Genomic DNA, 22,733 nt, shown 5'->3' with positions numbered 1-22,733 from the left:
AGAGGGCTGTGGAACACCACAAGAAGACCACCAAGAAGGGAAGATCTGGACCCAGAAGGGCCTGCACAAACTAGTGTACCAATCAAGGACAATGCATTCAGTAAACCTAGACCCCTTACTCAGATCTAGGCAATGGACAGTGCATTCTCCATGGTTGTTGGAACAGTGGGAACTGCCTCTGACATGAGCTCTGGTGCCCCCTATCTGACCACTTCCCCTTGGTAAGGAGGCCTGATGGCACTCAGAGGAAGGGTAAGCAGGGTATCCAGATGAGACCTCATAGTCTGAGATCATATGGTGGGGTAAGAGGTCCCCTTCTGTCCCAGGTCCAAGGCATGGGAATAGCATGAAAGAGGGAGGGAGTGGGGAGCAGGATGATACTAGTGAGGGGATAACAATTGGGACGGAATCTGCATAAATTATTTAAATATAAAAGAATATATTAACATCATTTAGGTGAAATCTTTTGGGAAATATTTCCTTACAGTCAATGCACAAAAGCTGTGTTCCAGAGGTAGCCAGGGTTGTACCTCATAGTTGCCAGCCAAACTTGGTATTGCAAGAATCATCAAGCTGCTACTGTTTTTGAAGGCATGTGGGGCTCATGAAAGCTGCCCAGGCTTGCTACTGTGAGAGGCCAAGAGAGTAGAGTGGAGAAAGTGAGGCCTCAGTAGCAGTTGGAAGCCCAGTTCATGCAAAATTGTAAAGCTTGACACCATTAAGAGAGCATGGGAGAGACTACAGGAGAAATTGCATCCCAATTGTAGTAAAAGACCATAGTAGTTTGGAGACGTCAATACCATTCAGTGACTGTCAAGAACAGCTCTAGTGGTGATGTGAAGGCGGTCTGAATTTAGAAAACAGGCTCTGTGTGTGCGCATTGTTAAGGGCAAGCCTGAAAAGTGACTCAGGGCATTTGGAGGAGCCCAGAAGATCACGAGAGAATTCTAGACATTAAATATTGAATTACTTATACTCTGGGAGTGTGACTTTGCTTTGATCGGATTGTGACTGTGTGTCCTGGTTCTTCCCTCTTGAAGAAAGAAAATATTTAACCTATTTTTTATTTTATAGGAGTCCACAGTTGAGAGACTTTGAATTTTTAAAAGAGATCTTGAATATTTAAAAGATCTCTTTTAAAAGAGACTTTGGATTTTTCACAGAGACTAAACTTTTAAAATGTTTGAGTTGATAAAAACTGTGGGACATTTAAGTTTGCAAAATATTTTATATCTGTAAAATTTATCAATCTGAGATTTTGAGGTAAACAAAAAAAAAACCAACTAAGCAACCAAATAAGCAATAAACAATACAAATCACAACAAAACAATGACAACAACAAAACAAAGAATCGCTTAGATTTTATATCTTAAAATGTTTTTATGTCAATTATTCTGCCTAATTCTATGTCAGGTTGATAGATCCTAGAGTACAGTGAGAGACAGAAACCCAAGAAAACGAGTGTAATTTTCTTTTTTATTATTAATTTATTCATATTACATCTCAATGGTTATCCCCTCCCAATCCTCCCTGCCTCCTATTTTCCCCTTACTCCCCTCCCCTATGACTGTGACTTTAGGGGCATGGCTACTGAGAGTTTAACCAGAGTCCAATAAATACATGGACAACACAAATTGAAATAGTTTTTATTTTTAATATTTTTGTGCGGGGAACTAATTCACAAGGACTAGCAGAGGCAGATATGAAAGGACTGCAAAGTGCCTGTGATTGGAGTTTAAGAGGTGAAATTCCTGAAGAATCAATAAAAATATTATTCTTCCAGAGGAAAGAAAGAAAATGCATCCATAAGAATGGCCTGGAGGCAAGCTTGCAGTCCACTTTCTTGATGAGTTATTGATGAGGGAGGGGCAGCCTATTGCAGATGGAGTCCACCCTTTGCCTGGTGGAATTGCATTCTATAAGAAGGCAAGCGGAAAAGGCTACGAGGAGCAAACCATTAAGCTGCAGCTCTCCATGGCCCCTGGAGCAGTTCTTGCCTCAACGTTGCAGCTCTGCTTGATTGTCTGCCCTGACTTCCTTCAGTGATAGACTAGTATGTGAAGACCAAGCCAGAAAAGCCATCTCATCCCCATTGTTTTTAGTCATGGTATTTTTCCATAGCAATAGTAACAGTAAATATGAGAAACACTCATCTGAGAGTTTCTAAAATAGCACCTAACAATTTATAGAGTAAAATAGATACTTAAAATAGATGCTAAGCAACTTTTTCTTATTCTCATGATTTGAAGGCATTCTGTTGTCCTAAATATCAATCAGAGGTGCCATGATGTATTGATCACAGCCTGCCAATATAGACAAGTAGGACAAAGTGTTTTAAGAGCATAGATTTGGTATCTCATGTTGGAGTTGATTTGTGACCTCCCCCCCCCCACCTACATTGTTATAAATCACTGGGAAACTGTCTTAATAACCTTGAGCCTCTAATATTTTTTTGCTACCTGAAGACGGTCATTAGTGTATAGTTCTTTTTTAATAACTAAAGAGGAATATTAAACACGCAAAGTGTTTAACTAGTGATTAAAAACATTGTAATTAGGCATCAATACCATAATGGAGAAAAGTGTGACTAAGATCATGTTATAATATACATGTTGTTTACATGACAACATTAACCATTTGGGGAAACAATCTGGTTCTACTGCTTTACCACAGGACTGCCACTGAGAGATTTTTTTTAAAGGGTGTTTTATTCTGTTCTTGAAGCTGCAGCCAAGGTGTCATAGATGAGCTAATCACTTGCCAAGATTGCCCTCAGTAAGAAATTAAGAATAAAAATGACCTAAAATTTTTTTCTGCCGCTTCCTTCCCCTATCTAGGTTCTATTCAAATACTAAGTGGTATTTGACATGGTAGAGACAAATTTTGACAACCGGTTTCTTTACGATCTAGAGGTACCCTCATCTAAAGTAATTTCCTCATCACTCTCTTCATTTCAATCCAGGAGGCCTTTGTTGCATTCAACGATCTGTACTCAGAATTCCTCCTACACTTTTCTTTGGGAGCGTAGGGTCCCTTTAGTCCAGGCCTAGCCACTTTCCTCCTCTCCTCAGCACTGTCCTTCATAGTAGATCTGCCTCTGCCACTTCTCCTCATGCCTCTTCAGACAGCGATGCTGTGTGATTCCCATTTAATCAGATTGGAATCTGTGCAAAGGACATCATTAGTTTTTGCTATAACACCACCACCCCACATTTCCCTCCTCCCTCTCATCACTGGGTTTAGTTATTGTAGTCTTTCTTCTTCTTTTGTATGTTTTTAAATAACACTGGTACTCAGAGAGCTAACGTTTTTCATATTTAAAAAAAAAGGAGCAGAACAACAAAAATTCCAGATCTATTTCGAACAGAAAAAAAGAGAGAGAAGTATGATTAAAACCTCACAAGAAAGGACCATGTCATTTTACCTGTGCTCATGGAGCATCTCCTGCGGATAAAGCATGTCATCATGTGCTGGGAAGACACTGAGAACTAGAGGCAAGATGGCTCTACCATGCAGTGAGTGTATGACAGTTGACAGAGCTCCATGTTGGAGGGTGGCTGGCTTCCACATTCAGTGGCTTCTGCTGTGAATGTTTTCATTTGTTAAATACATTGTTAAATACATCTCTGCTACTTACCTAGCAGAGAAAGAAATTGGAGATGTGTATATGATGTGCATGTATAAAAACATATTCTGTAAAGGTCAATCGTTATCATTAGTTTTTAGTTATTAAAACAAAATTTTTACTATGATTCCTTACGATTTTGTGGTTACGGAAGTCCAGCTAAGATTACCATACATGGCAAAGAGGCAAATATATGGGACAAGATCAATGTCCTTCCAGGATTGATATATAATCAGACTTGTACAAACAAGAGGCTGAGCTTGACCTTCCTGAGAGAAGCCAGAGGCAAAATTAGTAAAAACACAAAAGTATAACACATGAGATTGTTAACAGAGTTACTGCGAAGGGAGATAGGAAAAGCAAGTACTTATAGGCCTGTTGGTCCCATAGTGAACAATGTAGAGCATACCAGAGTGCCTTTCCTTCAAACACATTAAATGGATTATGAATTATATTAAAATTAATTTTATAATAAATAGGTTGACCTTATTTTTAATTCTATGTTTTTTTAAAAAGCGGAATTTATTTAGCTTCCTGAGAGTGACCCACATTTTTATAATCCAGACTTCATCCTCTTCCTGCTCTCTGACAAACATTTCCTTAGATGACTTTGCTCCAAGGAATCTAAGTGAAGATAAATGTTTTAGGAATACAGATCTGATATGTGAGCACAAGTCAAAATTAATAATAGAGTACAGCCATTTCTAAACATCACTTCCTTTTAAGTTCAATACACGCTCACTAGTCACATCCTCTTTTGTCAAAATGATACTTGGTTGAGAACCTTGCATGAGATTCATGTGCAACAAATATCTTCAAGGTGTCTGGCACTGTATTTCTTACAGCCTTTTAGTTGTTTGCTGTAATAACAAATTTGGGGTGTGGACATTTATATTTCATTTTTTTGTCCTTAGAATACAAAGAATGCAGGCCACCAATTTCTGAGAAACTTGCAGTCACACCTTGCACAAGATATTTTATACTGTGCAAGTCTGCATAAAAGTACTGCCTCAATAGGGAACCCCTGTGTCTCTGCATGACTGCCACACACAGGAGAGTTCATATGATATAGACAAAGCAATGATGGTCAACAACAGTACGTATGTTGCTGAACATAACATTTTTCTTTAGAGAGAATTTTAAGACATGCCTTTGGAAAGTGAGGGTATCTAACTTTATGTGTGCTATAATGTGTTCACATTTGTATATGGGGAGCAGAGGTTGGCATCAAGACTTTTCTCTAATTTAGTTCTACAGGAAGCCCATAAACTTGACTAGACTAGTGACCAGTATGTCCCTGAGACCATCCTGCAGCTACCTTCTCTGTGCTAGGATTGCAGAAGCACACTTCTATGCATGAACATTTATATGTTTGCCGAAGAATGAACTCAGAGCCCAATGCCTCTGTACCAAGCAGTTTATGAACAGTGCAATTTCCGCCATTCTTCCCACTTATGTTTCAGTCATGATTTCTATGAATTTTAAAATAAAGAGCACCAGTATCATCTTGTTAAATTGTTAAATTGACCAATGAATGAAATGAAAAAAATGAAGGTGCATGATTCTCCTACCCTCTTAAATTACCACATAATAAATGTACTTAAGTTACCATTGCAAAGTAATGATGTTGGAATCCACATTTTTATGCCTCCATGCCAATAACACCCCATGAGGTGTAATTCTTTTTTCACCAATCTATCCATCACAAATATGTACATTGCACGAGAACATATAGAAGATTCCAAAACATATATCATAGATAGAGAAAGATTGTAGAGAAGTCTAGCACCACTTTAAAGGACATTTTCTCTTTTGTCTCTGGGGTAAATGGTAAACATTACCCCTAAAGTATCCATTGATTCTGCATAACTCCCTTCACGACTCTTTTCATAGCTGCTTATCTAATCGTTTGGTATTCTCAAACTCTGAACTTAGTTTTATTGATGGCTTATGTAGTTAGAGGCATTAAACATGTTTAAGTCCCATAGTCTTTGTAGATGCAAATGACCTGCTATATCAAGGGGGATACTAGGGGTGAATTCCTAAGTAGTGTAAGTAGCCTTCATGTACAAAAAGTTCTAAGGGGAGAAAAAAAAATAGGGAACCGGCAAAGGAGCCAACTTTTCCCTTCTTAGTGGTTCCTCATACTGCACTAAATCTGTGAAAGTCTGTATGCTTAATTTCTTAGACATGGCCCCGCAGGAAAAAGGAGGAAAGTCGTGTTACTTTCATCTGTCCACTTTATTTCTTCATCTCTGTGTAACTTTGGACTATGCCATTCCAAACCATGACACTGAGAGAACATCTTTAATGAAACAGTCACTGAGATAGTGAATGGTGATTCAAAACAAACAAATAAGGAATAAGTCAGAGGCCTGTGCCTGTTCACATTGAAAAGATAAATCCATTGCTGAGCAGCTGAAAGTCCAAGCTGTTGTGTTTGAATACTGATAGCTTGGGTCATATCATGCTATCATAACATTAATCACATGAGACTGTTTTCTATACGTACCTTTCTTCTAAATTTTACATCTACATTGCCGGCCCTACTCTATCAAAATTTGGTATCCGAGGCTGTAAATATCCTCTTGCAAACCTTCCTACTGCAAAACAAATGACCACTGCTTTGCCTACAGCTCCCTGTGCAGCTTAATGTCATTATATTATTTAGAACTGATTTCCACCCTTCAATGTTGCAAAAAGCATAGCTCTAAACTCAGAATGCCATCAACCAGTTTCTTCTGGTTGCATAGTACAGACAGTGTGACTGTACAGAAGCCACTTGATTTCATCGATTCTCTTATCATTTGTAAAAAAATAAACGGCACTATAATCACTTTCTTCCTCTCACCAGCCTTCACAAAATAATAAATACCCTTGGCTGGCACTCCTGCTCTCCCTTATACAATCATCAAAGTTGTTCTTCCACTGTATTCCACTGGTAGAGGAAGAAACAAGAACAAATTGACTTTTCTATTGATGTTGATTCAGTTTCTGGAAAGCCTGAGATGTAAGCCATGCAAAATTTTAGACTTTCCAGTGTTGAGACAGAGCATTCTCTCCCCTTCTAAGAAATTGCTGTGGTTTAAACGACTTCTGAGAGTCATGCTGAAATATAATTGCAGTCACAACAGCATGGAGAGGTGAGGCGTTTAAGGAATGATTAGGTCATGAGGGCTTTGCTCTCCAAAAAGGATTAATGCTGTTATTGCAGATGTCTATTTCTTAAAGAGAGACAAATTGGGCTCCTATTTGCCTTTCCCTCTCACCCTTGCTTTGTCTTGCTATGTGTGATGCCTATAGTGTAGCAACAAAGACTCTTGCCTCATACCAGATCCTTGATCTTGGACTATGCAATCTCCTATGCTGGATGGAAAATGCTGCTCTTTTTATATTACCTGGTGCAAGGGACATTCTGTCATAGCAGCACAAATGGACTAAGATGGAAATTCCATGTGGAAATAAATGCATACCTCTAATGCTCACCACCAGACCCTTTCAGAAGAGGTAGAGAGGTTTAAGCTGATAGCTCCCACTTCATCACCTTTGTGATTGAAAACTCTGGGCATATAATGCTCCAAAGCTTGAGCGACACTACCATACTTAACAGAGAACTGCATGGCTTAATTAATTTATGCCTGTGAAACATTCTGAAGATCATAGAATTAAATTAGTGTTGTGCTTATTCTTTCTTATATAAATATTTGCACAAGTGAAAATTCAGCATCTTGACTTTTATTGAAATGGTTGCAATGAAAAAATGAAGTAATTGACTCGAAAACAAGTGTTCGCAGTCAATGTGGAAGAAGAGAGCCCTTTGTCAGTGAGAAACTATAAGTGGTGAGGGGAAAATGCAAAATCAAGACGTACTCAAGGAGACTGGGTAAGCCATCACATAGAATTCATTTAAAAGCGAATAGACTAAATTATCAATACATTTTTATCTCAGTGTGGGCAAAACTGAAGTATGAATAATCCAAGTGTGTGATATGAGTTCTGACCTTAAGTGAAGATTAATTGTGAGAAGTCAAGATCTCAAGGGGTAGAGTGTAAACTATGTGTTATATATCCTGAATATTCCATTGGAACACCATTAGGACCGTGAAATATACCTATAGTCCTTCACTCGTAAGAAATAAAAAAGTGGGATCACATATACTTGAGATATCGCATATATTAGAGATATTATGGAATATAGATGCATAACTTAAGCCTGACTCAGTTTCAAGATTCAGAAAGAAGATCACATATGCTTTTTATACTTCAACCAGTAATATTATATCATATTAATTATATTGACATTCCTTAAAATCTGTTCTCTCAGATACAGTTCGTACCACAGAGGCTCAGCATTGTTTAAATAAGGTATTTATTTGTAACACATACAAGCACATCCACCCTTCTTCCATATTTTCAGTTGCTTTAAGTGAAATCTTAAGTAAGTAGTTGCCATGCTGTTAGAAATACATGGCAAGGTTTGATGTGACAAAAATAAGACAAATTCTCATTCCAACAGTGATTTTCTCCTGAGGATATTTTCAAATCTTATATAAAATGATGTCATCTCAAAATAGATTCTACTGTGGTGATTCTAATATTTTATTGTCGCAATTTTGTATAATCAGTGCAGAGGAAATAGAACACGGAAGAGGATGGAGTTATGTCCTTTTAACTATCAGAGAATAATTCCAGAAATTATATGGTGAGAATAAGCCCTACGTTGGTACTGAATTTGTAAACATTTTTTCCAGTACTTATTATAAATAGTCCATGTATATGACTATTTCTATTTAATATTCTTGAACTTGTGTGAAATTTTTAAGTCTATCAAAGTATGATTGCTAAAGGTGTTACTTTTGATATTCAGTCAGATCTGAATTCAAATGTTCTGGGTGAATTCTAAAGAGAGAGAAAAGTTGATTGTGCAAACTTTATGAGGCCACTTATTTCCTTGACCCCATTTTGCAGAATAGGGCCTGAGGATCAGCCAAGATTCGCTCCAGCCTGTGCAATTACCAAGTGCTTTATCTGCTTTTACTGCCCAAGGTCTGGCACATATTGCTTTCTATTATTCCTATTTGTGTCTGGAACGGTTAACTTATATTCTGTGGAGACTGAGAGCAGGGAAATAAAACTTGAGGTGCATTCTATTGTTTAACTTAATCCTTCAAAGTTATGTTCGTTGCAATTAGGCCATTTCAATTTCTTCTTTAAGTGTTTCATAGGTGTCAGTACAATGGTGGCCTCTAGAATAAATCATACTACAGCATTAATATTAAAATTAACAGGATGCAAAGGGAAGTTCCACTGGCCTTCTGTCTTACAAAGAAAAACTTTAAACGAAAATCTCCAAGTATATTTAATACATATAATACATTACCTATTTATCCATGTACATATATACCTATCATAAAATTATAGCCATGAATTAAATATGTTTTATGTATGTATATATATGTAGATAAATACATGTTTTAACACTATAGACCTTATTAACCTTTTATAGGTTAAAATCTCAAATTTATTGAGTTCTAAGTTTCTGGTTCTCATGTTCATATAAAATGCAAGTTTGAAATAAAGAATTCATATTTACCATTCTTAAAGGTGAATTAAATGTTACAGCAAATTGTTTAAAGGGCTCCAATATGACCCTTCATATATATTTGTTTCAGTTTCTTATTTATTTTACGTAGCTGAATGCCTTTCAGTCCTTTCTCATGAGAACTCATTGACATTTTTTCCACTCAACTAATTCTCATCATGATAGCAGGTACAATGATGTTGGAAGAATAAGTTTGCCTTCTAGAAATACTTATTCAACAGCTTTGGGTAGACAAGTGGGGAATGGCTCAGTATTTTCTGCAAAAACATAATGACATGAGTTCAGATCCCACTAAACACTTAACATGAAAGTCAGGGTGAGGCTGCATACACCTGTAACCACAGGGCTTGGAGTAGAGGCGGTAGAGATGGGAGGCTCCCTCTCTGTTTCTGGTTGGCAGGCTAGGTAAGCACAATGTGTCTCAGGTCCCATGAGACACACTGTCTCAAGTAAGGAAGGGCCTGACAAACAGAGAAGGGCCTCTGATCTCATCCTATGGCTTCCAAGTATACAAGTAGAGTCACCAAAACATACATATGTATACTTAAGTATAGCACACAAACACAGCTTGAAGTAGAAATATCTCATTATGCATGAGTGCATAATTTCCTACCTATGAGAGGTATAATATTTACAGTTATTATACTCAGAATAATATGCTGAACTACAATGTCTTAAAACTATTTTGACGAAGGAAGGACTGATTGGATTGAGACTGATCATTTTTTGGAAGTAGGAATAGTTTGAGATTCCCCAAAGGAACATATTTCTAAATCACCAGTCTCCAGATGGAATTAAATTGATTAGCCTAGTTATTCAAAAAATGTTCTGTTAATTTTCTACTTTGTTTTCATAAAAATTCAGCTCCATCAAACAAATAATAACAGCAAAATTTCTATCATCTTCTCTCCTTACTATTTTTTATAACAATTAGACAATATGCAGAAAATATGCAGTCCTTTAGGATGAGATCTGTATAGGGAAGAGACCACAGAAGCCAGTTCAGTCTATACCCCACATAATCATGTTCCTGATAGTGGAGAAGATGACTATGTATGTATGGCTTAGGTGAAAGGCAATAGTAATTGAATCTTAATTATTAGCATCTTCAGAGCACTTAGTGTCTTTCTCTCACACCCTGGACTCAGAATCTTTGCTTTATCTTAATCTTTCTATACAATCTCCTGATTTTGCAGTTGGATAGTTTGAAAGCAGACAGACTCAGATCTTGGTTTTCTTTTTCCTTAAAACTTTTGTTTGTTGTTGTTGTTGTTTTATAATTTTAAGACAGTTAATGTGATCACAGGATTTAGTCCATCGACTCTGTCTCAAACAGGAAACTCCAAACAGGAACATAGATAGATAACTGTGTCTATATTTACATAAGCATCCAGCTGTCTTGCTTACAGAGAAGGAGAATTCATCACTGGCAAATCTGAGAAGGCATGGCTGTCACTGTGGGTGCAGATCTGTAAATCTTGAGCAGAGTCTTATTAGGAGTTTAAAATTAACTTATGTCCTCTTCATCACCATTATCAAGTTAGAGCATTCCAATAGTGCAGGGAGGTTTAAATTTCAGTACAGGTAAAATTAATCACTTTAGGTTCTCATTACTTACACATCAATTTATTCATCCATCAATTTGTCAAATACATATTGACTATAAACTATATATAACAAGCATTTGTCACCTGTACCACTGTGGCCATGCCACTTAAACTCAAGAATATTTGCAATCTTATCTTGAATGGTATATGTTTAAATAGCTACTTTATCTAGCATGGAGATTGAACAAGAATTCAAGCACTGGCACAAACCACCAGCACTTACTTGTTTCATATAAGTTTAGTTGATTGTCCATTACTAATTTATATCTGAAATATATGTAGCCTTTGAGCAGCCACTACCTCTCTCCAAAGTCTTTTCTAAAACAAGCATAGAATCAAACAAAAATGTACTCATCTTCTTTATGTACACTCTAAATGTGTGTGCTTGGAAAGGATGCCCTTCTCTCTCTGTTTCCTTTTTTCAAAATTTATACTGGTGAATAAGGACCAAAGAGAGGAAGAAGGCATGCCTTAAGAAGCTGTTCTCAGAAGAGTCATCACATGTGACCAAAGCAGGCATCCCTCTCCCGCTTACACTGTAGCCATCACTTCACAACATGGCATGATCTGGAGATGGTCAGAAATTTCGAAATGTTTGTCAGCCATGAAGTGGGTGAGGATGGCACTAGACAATGGGAAAGTGCCAACCATGTCAATGTGGGAAGCTAGTGTTCCTGCTCTCCGTGTGACTTCTGCTTAGATTTCAACCCCAATCATGGAGGCTTTAATGGAAGCAGTATTTCATATTTGTCAGTGCTCCTCTGTTTTTCTCCCACACTTAAAGCACTGTGTTCTTGATAGTGGAAACATTCTCCTCCAAAGCAGATAGAAATTAACATGTATTGCCCTATTTAAACAAGCAAAACAAATCCACAATTAACAGAAAACTAAAGTTATTCTGTGAAGAAAACTTTTTTTTTAGTATGAATGGTTAGAAATCAGTATTATTACCCATATATCTTTAAATTGGTTTTGATGATGGCATGTCATATACATGTATGGAAACACAATGAACCTTATTGGCATATACAATAATTCTGATTAAGAAGTTGAGATATTTCATCAAAAATCTATCAAAAGATTCATCGACAAGTACATAGAAATTGATGAAAATGTTGAAATTTCTGAATCCTAATCCTTTTTTATTTTGCATGGAAAGCCTCTTCCAATAAAAATCTGATACTATGAGGGATAGACAAAAGAAATTTTACCACTGACCACATAAGTCCTCTTCATGTTGTATGGATTGAATCTAGGCCACTGGTTACAGTGAGCATATGCTCACCCACTAAAATGTATCACCACCCTCTCTTCCTGCCTCCCTTGCTCCTTTTCCCTGTCTTCCTCCTCTTCTTTCTGATCCTTTCTTCTTCTCTTTTTTTATCTTTTTATATCTTACTTTATTTTTATTCATTGATGTCCTTGATAGTATATTATATTTTTGAGAGATAGAGGGGGATACTATTAAGCCTCGGCTGGCCTGAAACACAGACTTGCTCACTCTCCTTCCTGAACCCTGCATGGGAACACCAGCTGACTTGGTTTTAGTGAAAAGACCTCATTAGCCATTCTCCTAAGACCAGAATTACCACCTGTTACATTGTCATCCAATCAAACACTCTCTGAGAACCTTAAGAGAACACTCTGATTTTCTTTTTCTATACAAGTTTGCATAGATAGTAACCGACTTCATTCATATAAAATGAACCCTATTTCTTGTTTCCGATAGTCGTGGAGTGTGTGTGTGTGTGTATGTGTGTGTGTGTGTGTGTGTGTGTGTGTGTGTGTGTGTGTGTGTGTAATTTCCTAAGATATATTCTAATTTAATATCTTCTAATTATACAATACATATTTAATCTACATTCAGTATTTGTTATGCACAATGCCTCACCCTCAGAGCATGATTTATCATATGGAGGCTGAATAAATAACAATTAATGCGAACTATAAAGTCATTCCTAACCCTTTATGCATAGTCTTGCTTGAAAAAATCTCTGAGTACTCTTTCTCCAAGACACACACGAAGCTGATCTTGTAGCCATGTTAACCTATGCTAGCCTGATTAAAAAGAGACCCTGTGCCCCCATGCGTTTGTAATTTATCACTGTGACTCTGAAGGCATTTAACTGACTCAATTCTGTTACGGCATTTCATGAGGACTCCATTATTATCTTGATTTCTCTAAAAGAGAACCATTCATTACATGGCTTTCTCCCCAAGGAGTATTTTTTTTTCCTCTGCTCCTTTTTACAGGTTCCACTGAGACAAATGTTATTTGTATCCAATGAAGAAAGATGGTCTTAGTTTCAAGAGAAAAAAAAAAAAGGTCAATGAATTAAGTTGGTTTATTTTTAAGCAGGTCATTTTTCATACTCTGGCTTGCCTGAAGCAAAGCTTGGACTGTCCTGAAACGTCACCCCAGTTTCCTGAGATAATTAAGCATTTACTATTTAGTTGCCCGGCATTTCATTTACACATTCTGTCTTCAGTCGCTTAGGAAGCACTGCAACTGTTTTCTCATTGCTGGTCTCAAATTAGAGCTTTTGAAAGAAATGCTACATTTCTCCCTGTCTGTGCCCAAAATGTTATAAGCAAACATATGGTATTGGGGGTGGTGGAGAAAGAAAAGAAAAAAAAGGCAATATTTTTAGACTACAAATAAGCTATTTTGAGCCTTTTGAAGTACCATAATAAAAGCTATTCACAAAAATGATGGTGCATTTTACAATTTCTTCCACTCACATCTTGCCCAACACATACACTGTCTCTCTCCTCTGCCCACTTATAAAGGAAATCTGGGCCTATTTTCAAGTTTAGTAGGTTCCTTTCCAAGCCAAAGACCTTCCCTGTAGTGAGATACACCACATGTATGTCAAGTGATGGTTTATGGGAATTCAAATACTGGGTGCAAACACCCTGATCAAGGGATGGCATGAAATCCCACTGTGTTGTCTTTGGTGACACTTAAATGATGTTAATACCTTTCTCAAACCACTCTGTGGAATACATGAACATGGAATCGATGAGCTAAGTGGATACATGCAGCACCATGTCAAAATGTAATGAATGGTTGGTTAACGAATGGCTGTTCATACTCACATTTTCATTTTTCCTGCTCTAACTGATTGGCAGAATATTTTCATTTAAATCCTGTGGGGAGGGGGGCTTTTTAACTTCATCTTACCATGCTCAAAATGAAGGCTCAATACTTCCATTGGCAATGTTGTTTCAAGTGCAAACAGAGAAGACATGGGTTTGGAAGGGAGGGGACATGCAAGGAACTGGGAAGAGTGGATTGAGGGGGACATCATAATCAGGATATATTATATGAGAAAAATATATTTTCAATAACTGTGGAATGTGAACAAATGCCTTGCATTGCTTTGCACTGTATCTTCGAGCATTATCGCTAGAAGCACTCACACTAAGGATCCCAGTGACCCCAGGAAGATCTGAGACAGCCCTTCTTTCTATTATAGTGACTCTAAACCTTTCTATGTTCTAAATAACCTAGGCATTGAATGCATAGATTTGGAAATTATAAGAATGTTAATAATTCTAAATGAATATCAGACAAAATATGATTGGCATTAAAAGTGGTCATTTGGTGAACGAATAAAAAATGTATTATGAAAGGGAGATTTGGGCCCAGGGGTCCCACTCAAACTAAGGCACCAGCCAAGGACAATACAGGCGGTAAACTTTAAACCCCTACCCAGATCTAGCCAATGGTCAGAACAGTCTCCACAGTAGAGTGGAGAGTGGGATATTATTTTCTCACGTACTCTGGTGCCTCACCTTTGACCATGTCCCCTGGAGGGGGAGACCTGGTGGCACTCAGAGGGAGGACAGCAGGTTATCAAGAAGAGACTTGATACCCTATGAGCATATACAGGGGGAGGAAATCCCCCTCAGGAACAGTCATAGGGGAGGGGAATAAGGGGAAAATGGGAGGGAGGGAAGAATGGGAGGATACAAGGGATGGGATAACCATTGAGATGTAACAAGAATAAATTAATAAATTTTTTTTAAAAAAAGAAAGTTTCAAACTCTAGCCTCTATTCTCTCAGTTCTCTAATCTTTGTGATGCAGTTACTCTTTCTGTGGAAACTAATTCTCTCTCCCCCCCCCTCTCTCTCTCCCTCTCTCTCTCTCTTTCCTCCCTTTCTCCCTCCCTGCCTTCATCTCTCCCTCTTTCTCAACTAATTCTTCGATTATTTTTAGGTATAGTGTTCTAGGCCAGCAGACACATAAATCCACACAACACAGAAATCTCATTTGTCTCGATCTTGGCTCTTCTTCTATGAGAAATTACTTAAAATATAAAAAGTCAATAAATACAATAATTGCTGATTTAGTTAAGCCCACACAGGAAATGAACCAGAACAAATTTTGTGTCTCTTGGTAATCTTGACACCTGAAATAAGAGAAGGAACCTTCCTGAGGCAGAAAAATTATTATGTCAATAAAATTTAATTCCATAATTTGAGAATGTAACAAGCACTGAAAAACAGAATGTATCTGTTCCAATATCAAAAGTTTTGCTCTTATTTTCATTTGAGGGCAAAACAAAATAAAGGTTGTTTTCTGTCTCTTATGCTTTTGAATTTCTAATCTATTAAAAATGTTTTCACACCAAGAATTAGCTGACTGTGCTCAAGGGGAAATATTCTTCTCATAAAGACCTTGAACATAGCTGCACTGCACACCCTTTTGAGTGAGTGGGTCTCTGTCAAATATTGATCACTTTACCTACAGGTCTAACCCTTGCTGTCATGGTCAGGTCCTTGTGAAAAATGAGAGGGTCTGACCTTATATAACTGATAACATTTTATAACTGAATTGTGCTGTGTCACTTTCTGAAACCATGAACAGACCAAACATGTACAGAGACATTTCTTTGCGAATGCTGTTCTCTGAGAATGTTTGGTTTTCTGTTGTTGTGGTAAAATATTGAATCATACAAACTTGAAGAAGAAAGGGCTTATTTCATTTCCCAAATCACAATCCATCACAAAGTGAAGTCAGACCAGAACTTCAGGACGTGATCTTAGGGTCAGAAATAGAATCAGAAAACATGGCGAATGCTGTTTATTGACTTGCTTCTAGGATCATGTTCCACAGCCTTTCTTCCACAACCATGGCTCCCATACCTAGGGATGCTACCACACAGTAAGGTTGGCCCTCCTATGTCAATCAGCAGGCAAGAAAATACCCCAAAGATCCAAGACATATATATATATATACTGGACATTTGAGAAAGCAATTCTTCCTAGAATTTTAAATTGGGGTCAAATTTGAGAACATTCTTAATGTTTTTGATACATGAGATGTTGACAATTACCCAAGGCACGCCTGTTACTGCTCTCAGCCTTGCCTTCACTGATTTCTTAAGACAGAAATTTTCTCTTCAGCTATAGCAAAAACCTTCTAGACACATAAAAGGCCATGCCTCGGCATAGTGTCTATGCTAGAGAATGGGTCTTTCTTTTGTAATATGGGTTACCTAAGACCCTCCAAGGATCCCTAGGGATTCATCCCAAATGAATTCAGGATTCTCTTGCCTATTTTTGCTTCATTTCTGTTTTCCCTTTTCTGGCTGATGGGAATCTGACATGAAGGACTTCTTAGACAATATGGCTCCTGATGAGTTGAATCTTTCAGTCATGAACCCCATTAAACAGCTTGCATCCCTAATTCAATTCCATTGTCTATTTATTGGAGCATCCAAGTGATCCTCATCTTGTGATCACCGCCAATGGTATTTAAATTGTGTCAAGGTTCATTATTTGTTTCCTTTTTACTGGCTCCGGCCTCAATTTACAGACAAGACCCTGGGTATACCAATCAGAGATTTCTCTTGAAAAGCTTAATTGAAGTTGGCAGAGACTCACTAAATGTGGGCAGTGATTCTCAGGGGCCATCCAAATAAAGGGAGGCTGTAGGAAGGAAAACTTCTGGTTTTTATTTGCTTGCCTTCATGTTGTGGGTTCACAAACCCTGTTATCATCTTGCTACTGTCACTACTGCTGCCTCATTCTTTCTGCAACTGGGTCCATCTTCTTTCCATGTGGACTAGAGACCAGTATTCTCTCCTGAACCATCTAGGCCTCCTAAGCCAGATGTGGCTGCTGAGTACACGGCAATGTGGACTGAGCAGCTACAGTTCTTCAGTCTTTCCAGTAGGAGAGCAACTATTGGTGCATGCCTGAACTCTGTCCTTTAAGCCTATCTAACAAACCCCACTTTAATGTGCATATTCATTCTATTGGGTGTAGGAATCTTGACACAATTTCTAGGCTGATAAAATTGCAATTTTTCTATAATGCTTATTTTTATAATTCTACATAATATCTCTCCTCTCTCAATTTCTTTTTCTCAGTTTATTTTAAAAAAAGAGAGAGAAAATGTTTTAAATGGACAATAAGGATTAGATTCTCTGGGAATAGCAACCACGTTTTCCTTTTAGTTGAACAAACTCAAGTGTAATGATGGAAGAATTTACAGAACTATGTGTAAATTTCATTCTGAAGCCACTTCTCCAAGGCCATATGAAAAGTGATAATGTTTATAACAGGCTTCTTTTTGGTTGAGGAAGGGTTGTGTATTGTCAACACTCTAAAAAATATACTTTACAGGTGCTTTCCTATTTTAAGCATGTAATTTCCATTTATCCTTTATTAATTATTGAATTTGAATCAATTTATTGTAACATGTTTATATAAAGCTGTCAGTCTTATATGCCCAATATTTTCTTAGCAACTATTTTGTGAGTTGCTCTTCAGGGTCTTATCCAAATTATGACCAGAATTCCCTTCCTAAAATATGTATCTGACCATTTTATATCAGGAAACTACAAACAATAAGCTTAAATGAATGTGTTGATAGGGACCCCTATTACACTGGCTAAAAATCTAAATAATGAATAAAGCTGAGAGTATTTAATTAGGCAAATGGAAACATATATCCATAAAACTTTTACTGTAATAGGCAGCTTTAGTTATATCACCTCATGGCAGTTTATTCTTCAAAAGAAGTATTTAAAAAACCGTCTCCATGCTTACTATATTTATGTTTTTAGAAAACCTGCCTTCTGCAATAGATTGTGAGACACTTACTAGCTGAGACTGGCCTTTATAATTTGTTTTTCTACATGTTTAATTCAGTGGCTGCCTATAGTGAATGCTCACTGGAAATCCTTGGCTTAATGTCTTTATTATACTGTAAATGGTGAACAAAAGTGCCCAAGTGAACAAGAGTTCAGAGCCAAAAGAGAACAAAATTCAGGTTCATTTTCCAAACAATATATTCATCTTTTATGGAAACCCTTCCAACAAATCTGTCCACTATCGCAAGTGAAGATCAAGGTAGCTGGGTAGCGTGGTGGTTCGTGCCTGTAATTATAATACATGGCAAGGGAGAGCAAGAAAATTATAAGTTCAAGTCTAGCATCTAAAACATAGAGTCTCGATAGTGACCTTGGGCTTTTGAGACCCTGTACGAGAGGGAAAGAAAGGAAAGAAGAAAGAGAAAGAAGGAAGGAGGAAGGTGTGGTAAGGAAAGAAGAAGAGAAACACAGTTTGAGTGACAGAGTGAGGAATTCAATGAAATCTTAAATTCTCACAGTAGCTATAAGAATAGAGATCTTGGAGTAAGACCTAGCTTCTCCATATTCTAACTAGACTTTGACGTGGTTGTTGGGTTGTGGCAATGTCTATACTCCCTTTCTCTTTAAATGATGTTTTAATCTGCTTTTTCCAGGGTTATTTAAAAGTTCAAATGAGATAAGCTTTATGATAGACTTCCTTCTCCATTGGGGGTAAAAAAAATCTAACCATATCCCTAAGTTAATGCACTTTACAAGTGCTTTCCTGTTTCCAAATTTATGTGTACTACTATAGCTGTGACCTATTTATGTATAAGTATACTTCTTAATTTTAATGCACATTCTGCTCTTTGAATTTATTTTGAGAAGCACAAAGAACAATTTAATTTTTAATTTGATTAATGACTGACATAATGACATGTCATGGAATTTCTCTCAATAGTGGTGAAAATTTATGAACCAAATAAAAACTGAAAATAACACAGGTAGGCTCAATGACTCTGAATAGTAAAGTGAAGACAGAAACCACAGGGTAGAGAGGACAGACACATGCATTAGAAAGTGTTTTTATTAGCAACTGCTCTTAATAACAACATTGACATCAATAAAATATACTAATGTTATGTGTGCTATAATAAAACCCCATGACTTAATATAACCTGTCAAATAAATTTAATGTTAGGCTATGTTAAAATGTTTAAGAATAAATGTCTTCATTTACAAATGCATTGTTCAACTGGGATCTTTTTTTATATTGTCTCATTTTAAGACTAATCAGTGTCTATGTATGTTTATTTGTTTCTTTGTTTTCTGAGGAACTTATTTTAAAAGGGCTGCCTAATCAGTTCTGGTAATATTAAACGAGACTGACTTGGTCCATAGAAGTGTCTTTATGAAAATTTGAATGCTGTGATATCAAAAAGGACTCCTGTGGTAAACGTTATTAATGATAAAGCATAACAATGCATTGAATGATCATTGTGCCACTAATAATAACACAAAGGCAGGATCCATCCTCATGTTGTGGTTGTGGATAGACAAACTGAAACTTAGAAAGTGGCTTTGTCACTGAACGCAAAGCTAATAAGTTACTCAATCTATGCTTAAATACTACATCGAACTCACCTGACTTAAACTCCCTTCCTTCTTATATGCCAGGATGATAATGGAACAGGACCATCTGTTTAAATGGTGATAGCCAGGCCAGGTTCTATAATTCATTTCAATCAGCATCAATGAATGCTGGCTATCCATGTACCTCACAGTATGCAGTCAACTATTATTGGTACAGTCAGTGGAATATGCAGCCAGAGCATTTCATAAACCAGATCTTAATAAGTGTTTCCCTGAAGCAAAACACGTTAAATAGAATTTAAAATTTAAGCCACAAACCTGTTTCAGGCTCAATGGAAAAATACGGCTGTCCTTCCAAGATACTGTAAACCAACTTTGCACTGTTTCCGTAAACCGGGTCATCAGCATCGGTGGCTGTTACATTAGTGACAGACGTACCTAAGTTAATAAAAGAAAGAAAGAGTAAAAACAGTAAGAAAAAAAACCACATTGTTCTTTGCCAGGTGCTAAATGTATATCAGGCATATCATACATGGTTCCCTAGGAGCTAAAGAAATCTCTTAAAAGGTGGGAGTAAACTGTTTTGTCAGAACGTCAACAACAGCCAAGTATTTTACAAGAAACTAAACGTCTAGGTTGGAAAAGTGGATTAAGATAGCAGTTTTAGTTTCTATTATGTAAGATGCCTTTGTAGTTTTCATCTTAAGGATATCTATTAGACTTGTGTGAGATGAAGGAATGTGCAAAGGAATCATATCAAAGAAATATGAAACAAAAGGTTAATAATATAATACCAGCATGTAGTACTTGAGTTTTGCCAAAGTACAACTGAACGTACCTTGAAAAGTTGACTGCTGTAAAAAGCAGCACATACATATCAAAGGAATATTTTATTCCATCGCATTTAATTTCTCAGAATATCAAAAAAAGATAGGAACAACCAATTAATCAGCATGCTCAGGTAATTAGGCCCATGGATAACAGAATGAAAACCTCTTCTCACATTAATCTTTAGCGTTTTATAACAACTGCACACATGGAGCCTGCCTGAACGGCAGTATATATGCTAATACAAAATCCCTGTGCTAAAGAAGCTTACAGCTTTGTGGAAGGGAGAAAGGGAAGAAAACAGAGGAACCGACGCAGTGTCTCAGGTGAATGCAAGTGCAGCAAGCATGTGCTTCCCTTTTGGTCCAGCACAAACAGAATGGTCGTGAACAGGTCTCCAAGGCCGATTACACTGAAACCAAATATCAAGGCAAGGTTTACACAGGCAAGAGCATAGAGTAAATCCCAAGACAGGATTCAAGCACAAGGAAAGGCAAAGATGGTTATGGGATAGGTTTAGGACTTCTGAAACATTGGATACCAGGGGGTGTCTGGTGGATTAGAACCATGGATGCAGGCAGGCCCAATGGTTTCCTCCTCCATTAACAGTGTTCACAGAGGAGTCATTTAACATATGCCTACTTATCAAGAATACATTACCTAGTGATTTCCTGAAAAAAAAAAAAAAAAACGCTAGTGTCACAGATCATCCACAAGAAACACGTTAGTAAAAGACGACTTGCATAATTTTTTAACCTGAGGGTGTCTTTCTTCTACCTCTGAAGGTAAGTGATGGAAATAAGACAAAACGGAAGGGGGTACCCGAGCTGCTATGGTACCCCAGCAGTGGCTGCAGTAGGTGACATGAGAGTATGAAAAGGGGTTTGAGATATACAGAGTGCTTTTTGAGAACGGGGGGGGGGGGGGGGCGCAGACATACACAAGGCAAGACTGAAGTGGGAGATGAGACAGGCCCTGAGAATGGAGCTTTGGCCTTGGGCCAGGCAGCTGTGGTTAGCCGAAGGCAAGGACAAAGTGGTGTCAGCGATTATCAACCTTGCCCCGTCAATCGCTAATGCTCCTACCAAATAGGGGAAGAGGGCTTTAAACTCGAAGAAGAAGGTGCAGGATATATCTCAGTGCCGTATCTTCATTGTCATTGAAATGGAATTGAGTTCCAAATATCAATCAAAATGTTTTTAAGATGCTTTCTTTTTATTTCTTATTCATTTATTTATTATTTATTTGTGGGGTGTGTGTGTGTGTGTGTGTGTGTGTGTGTGTGTGTGTGTGTGTGTGTGTGTGTGTGTCTGTACTTGGGAGGGTACAGCAAATACTGTTTGTAGATAGTCCAGAAATTATAACCTGCTAAGCCTGGAAGTAATTAACGTCCATGCCTGTAGGCTAGTCTACCAGCTTCATAAATGGCCCCATAAGTCCCAACTGTAATGAGAAGTTACAGACAGACGTGGAGTGTTTTTGTTAAACCTTCTCAGGAAATTCTGATGTGAAGCCATGATTCAAAAATATATGGTTAAGACCAAACTTTACAACTCAACTTCACTCCTTTTGCTTTGGTGTATTAATTTCTGTTATGATTACTTTGAAGAGGAAAACTCCTATTCAGATTTGTTTGTAAATGAAGCGTGTTTAAAACCTTTTATCTGGGGATTGAGCCATGCAGACCATTTGTCACAAACTCTCTCCATACTTTCTGCTTCCCTGTCTACCGTCATGTGACCTCATTTCGTTGTGAGAAGTTTCCTATCCCAGTACTGGTGCACAGGGACAGACATGACAGCTCCACGGTTCAGCTTTTTCAGAGGCCAAGACGATCCTTTTTATTCGGCAGACCTAAACGTGTTATGTACAGCTCTGTCTGAAATAATAACTTCTTGTACCAGAGCACAAATTTCATTTCTTATCTCTGATTGTTTTTCAAATACTGTGCATTAAGAAAAATTCTTGAACTATTCTAATACATGGTGTCCTTGTCTAGATTAACAATTGATACAACACAGACATGTTTGGATAAGTCACTATAAAAATTCTGTCCTTGCTTCAGTGTATTCTTATTTGTATATAGGTGAAACTGAATACATATTGTTTTATAATACTCAATTGTAGTAAGTGTTTAATTTGTGAGTCATTTTTCTTTACCAGTAATACATTTGCATGCATCTTGGAGGGCAACTGATTGTAAATGTAACAATATGGAGTATGAAGGGCAAAAATGGAAAATATGGCTGAGGGTTTGGGGACATAGCAAGGTACATATAATTAAGAGCAAGGCTGCATGTCTCAAGGTAGAACAGTGTGTTTTCAGTGTATTTTCCATAAAGATAGAATAGGGTTGTACACATATTAATATTATTACACAAAAGATACATG

The 22,733-nt window shown here is 37.3% G+C and overlaps 1 protein-coding gene across 5 annotated transcripts in view; it reads right to left on the bottom strand.

Moving 5' to 3' along the window:
* The window catches only part of CDH8 (cadherin 8), a 386,819-nt gene that overhangs the window by 176,956 nt on the left and 187,130 nt on the right, over positions 1–22,733 (bottom strand). For all 5 annotated transcript variants that reach the window (XM_084757456.1, XM_084757455.1, XM_084757457.1 and 2 more), the window contains exon 4: positions 19,833–19,952. In XM_084757456.1, coding sequence (XP_084613582.1) covers positions 19,833–19,952 — 120 coding nt within the window. The remainder of the gene's footprint in view (positions 1–19,832; positions 19,953–22,733) is intronic.

The sequence above is a fragment of the Acomys minous genome, assembly GCF_964271855.1.
Source record: "Acomys minous genome assembly, chromosome: 14".
NCBI classification, from domain to species: Eukaryota; Metazoa; Chordata; class Mammalia; order Rodentia; family Muridae; genus Acomys; species Acomys minous.
Note: the sequence above shows the minus strand (reverse complement) of the source record. Positions and strands in the feature narration are given on the sequence as shown.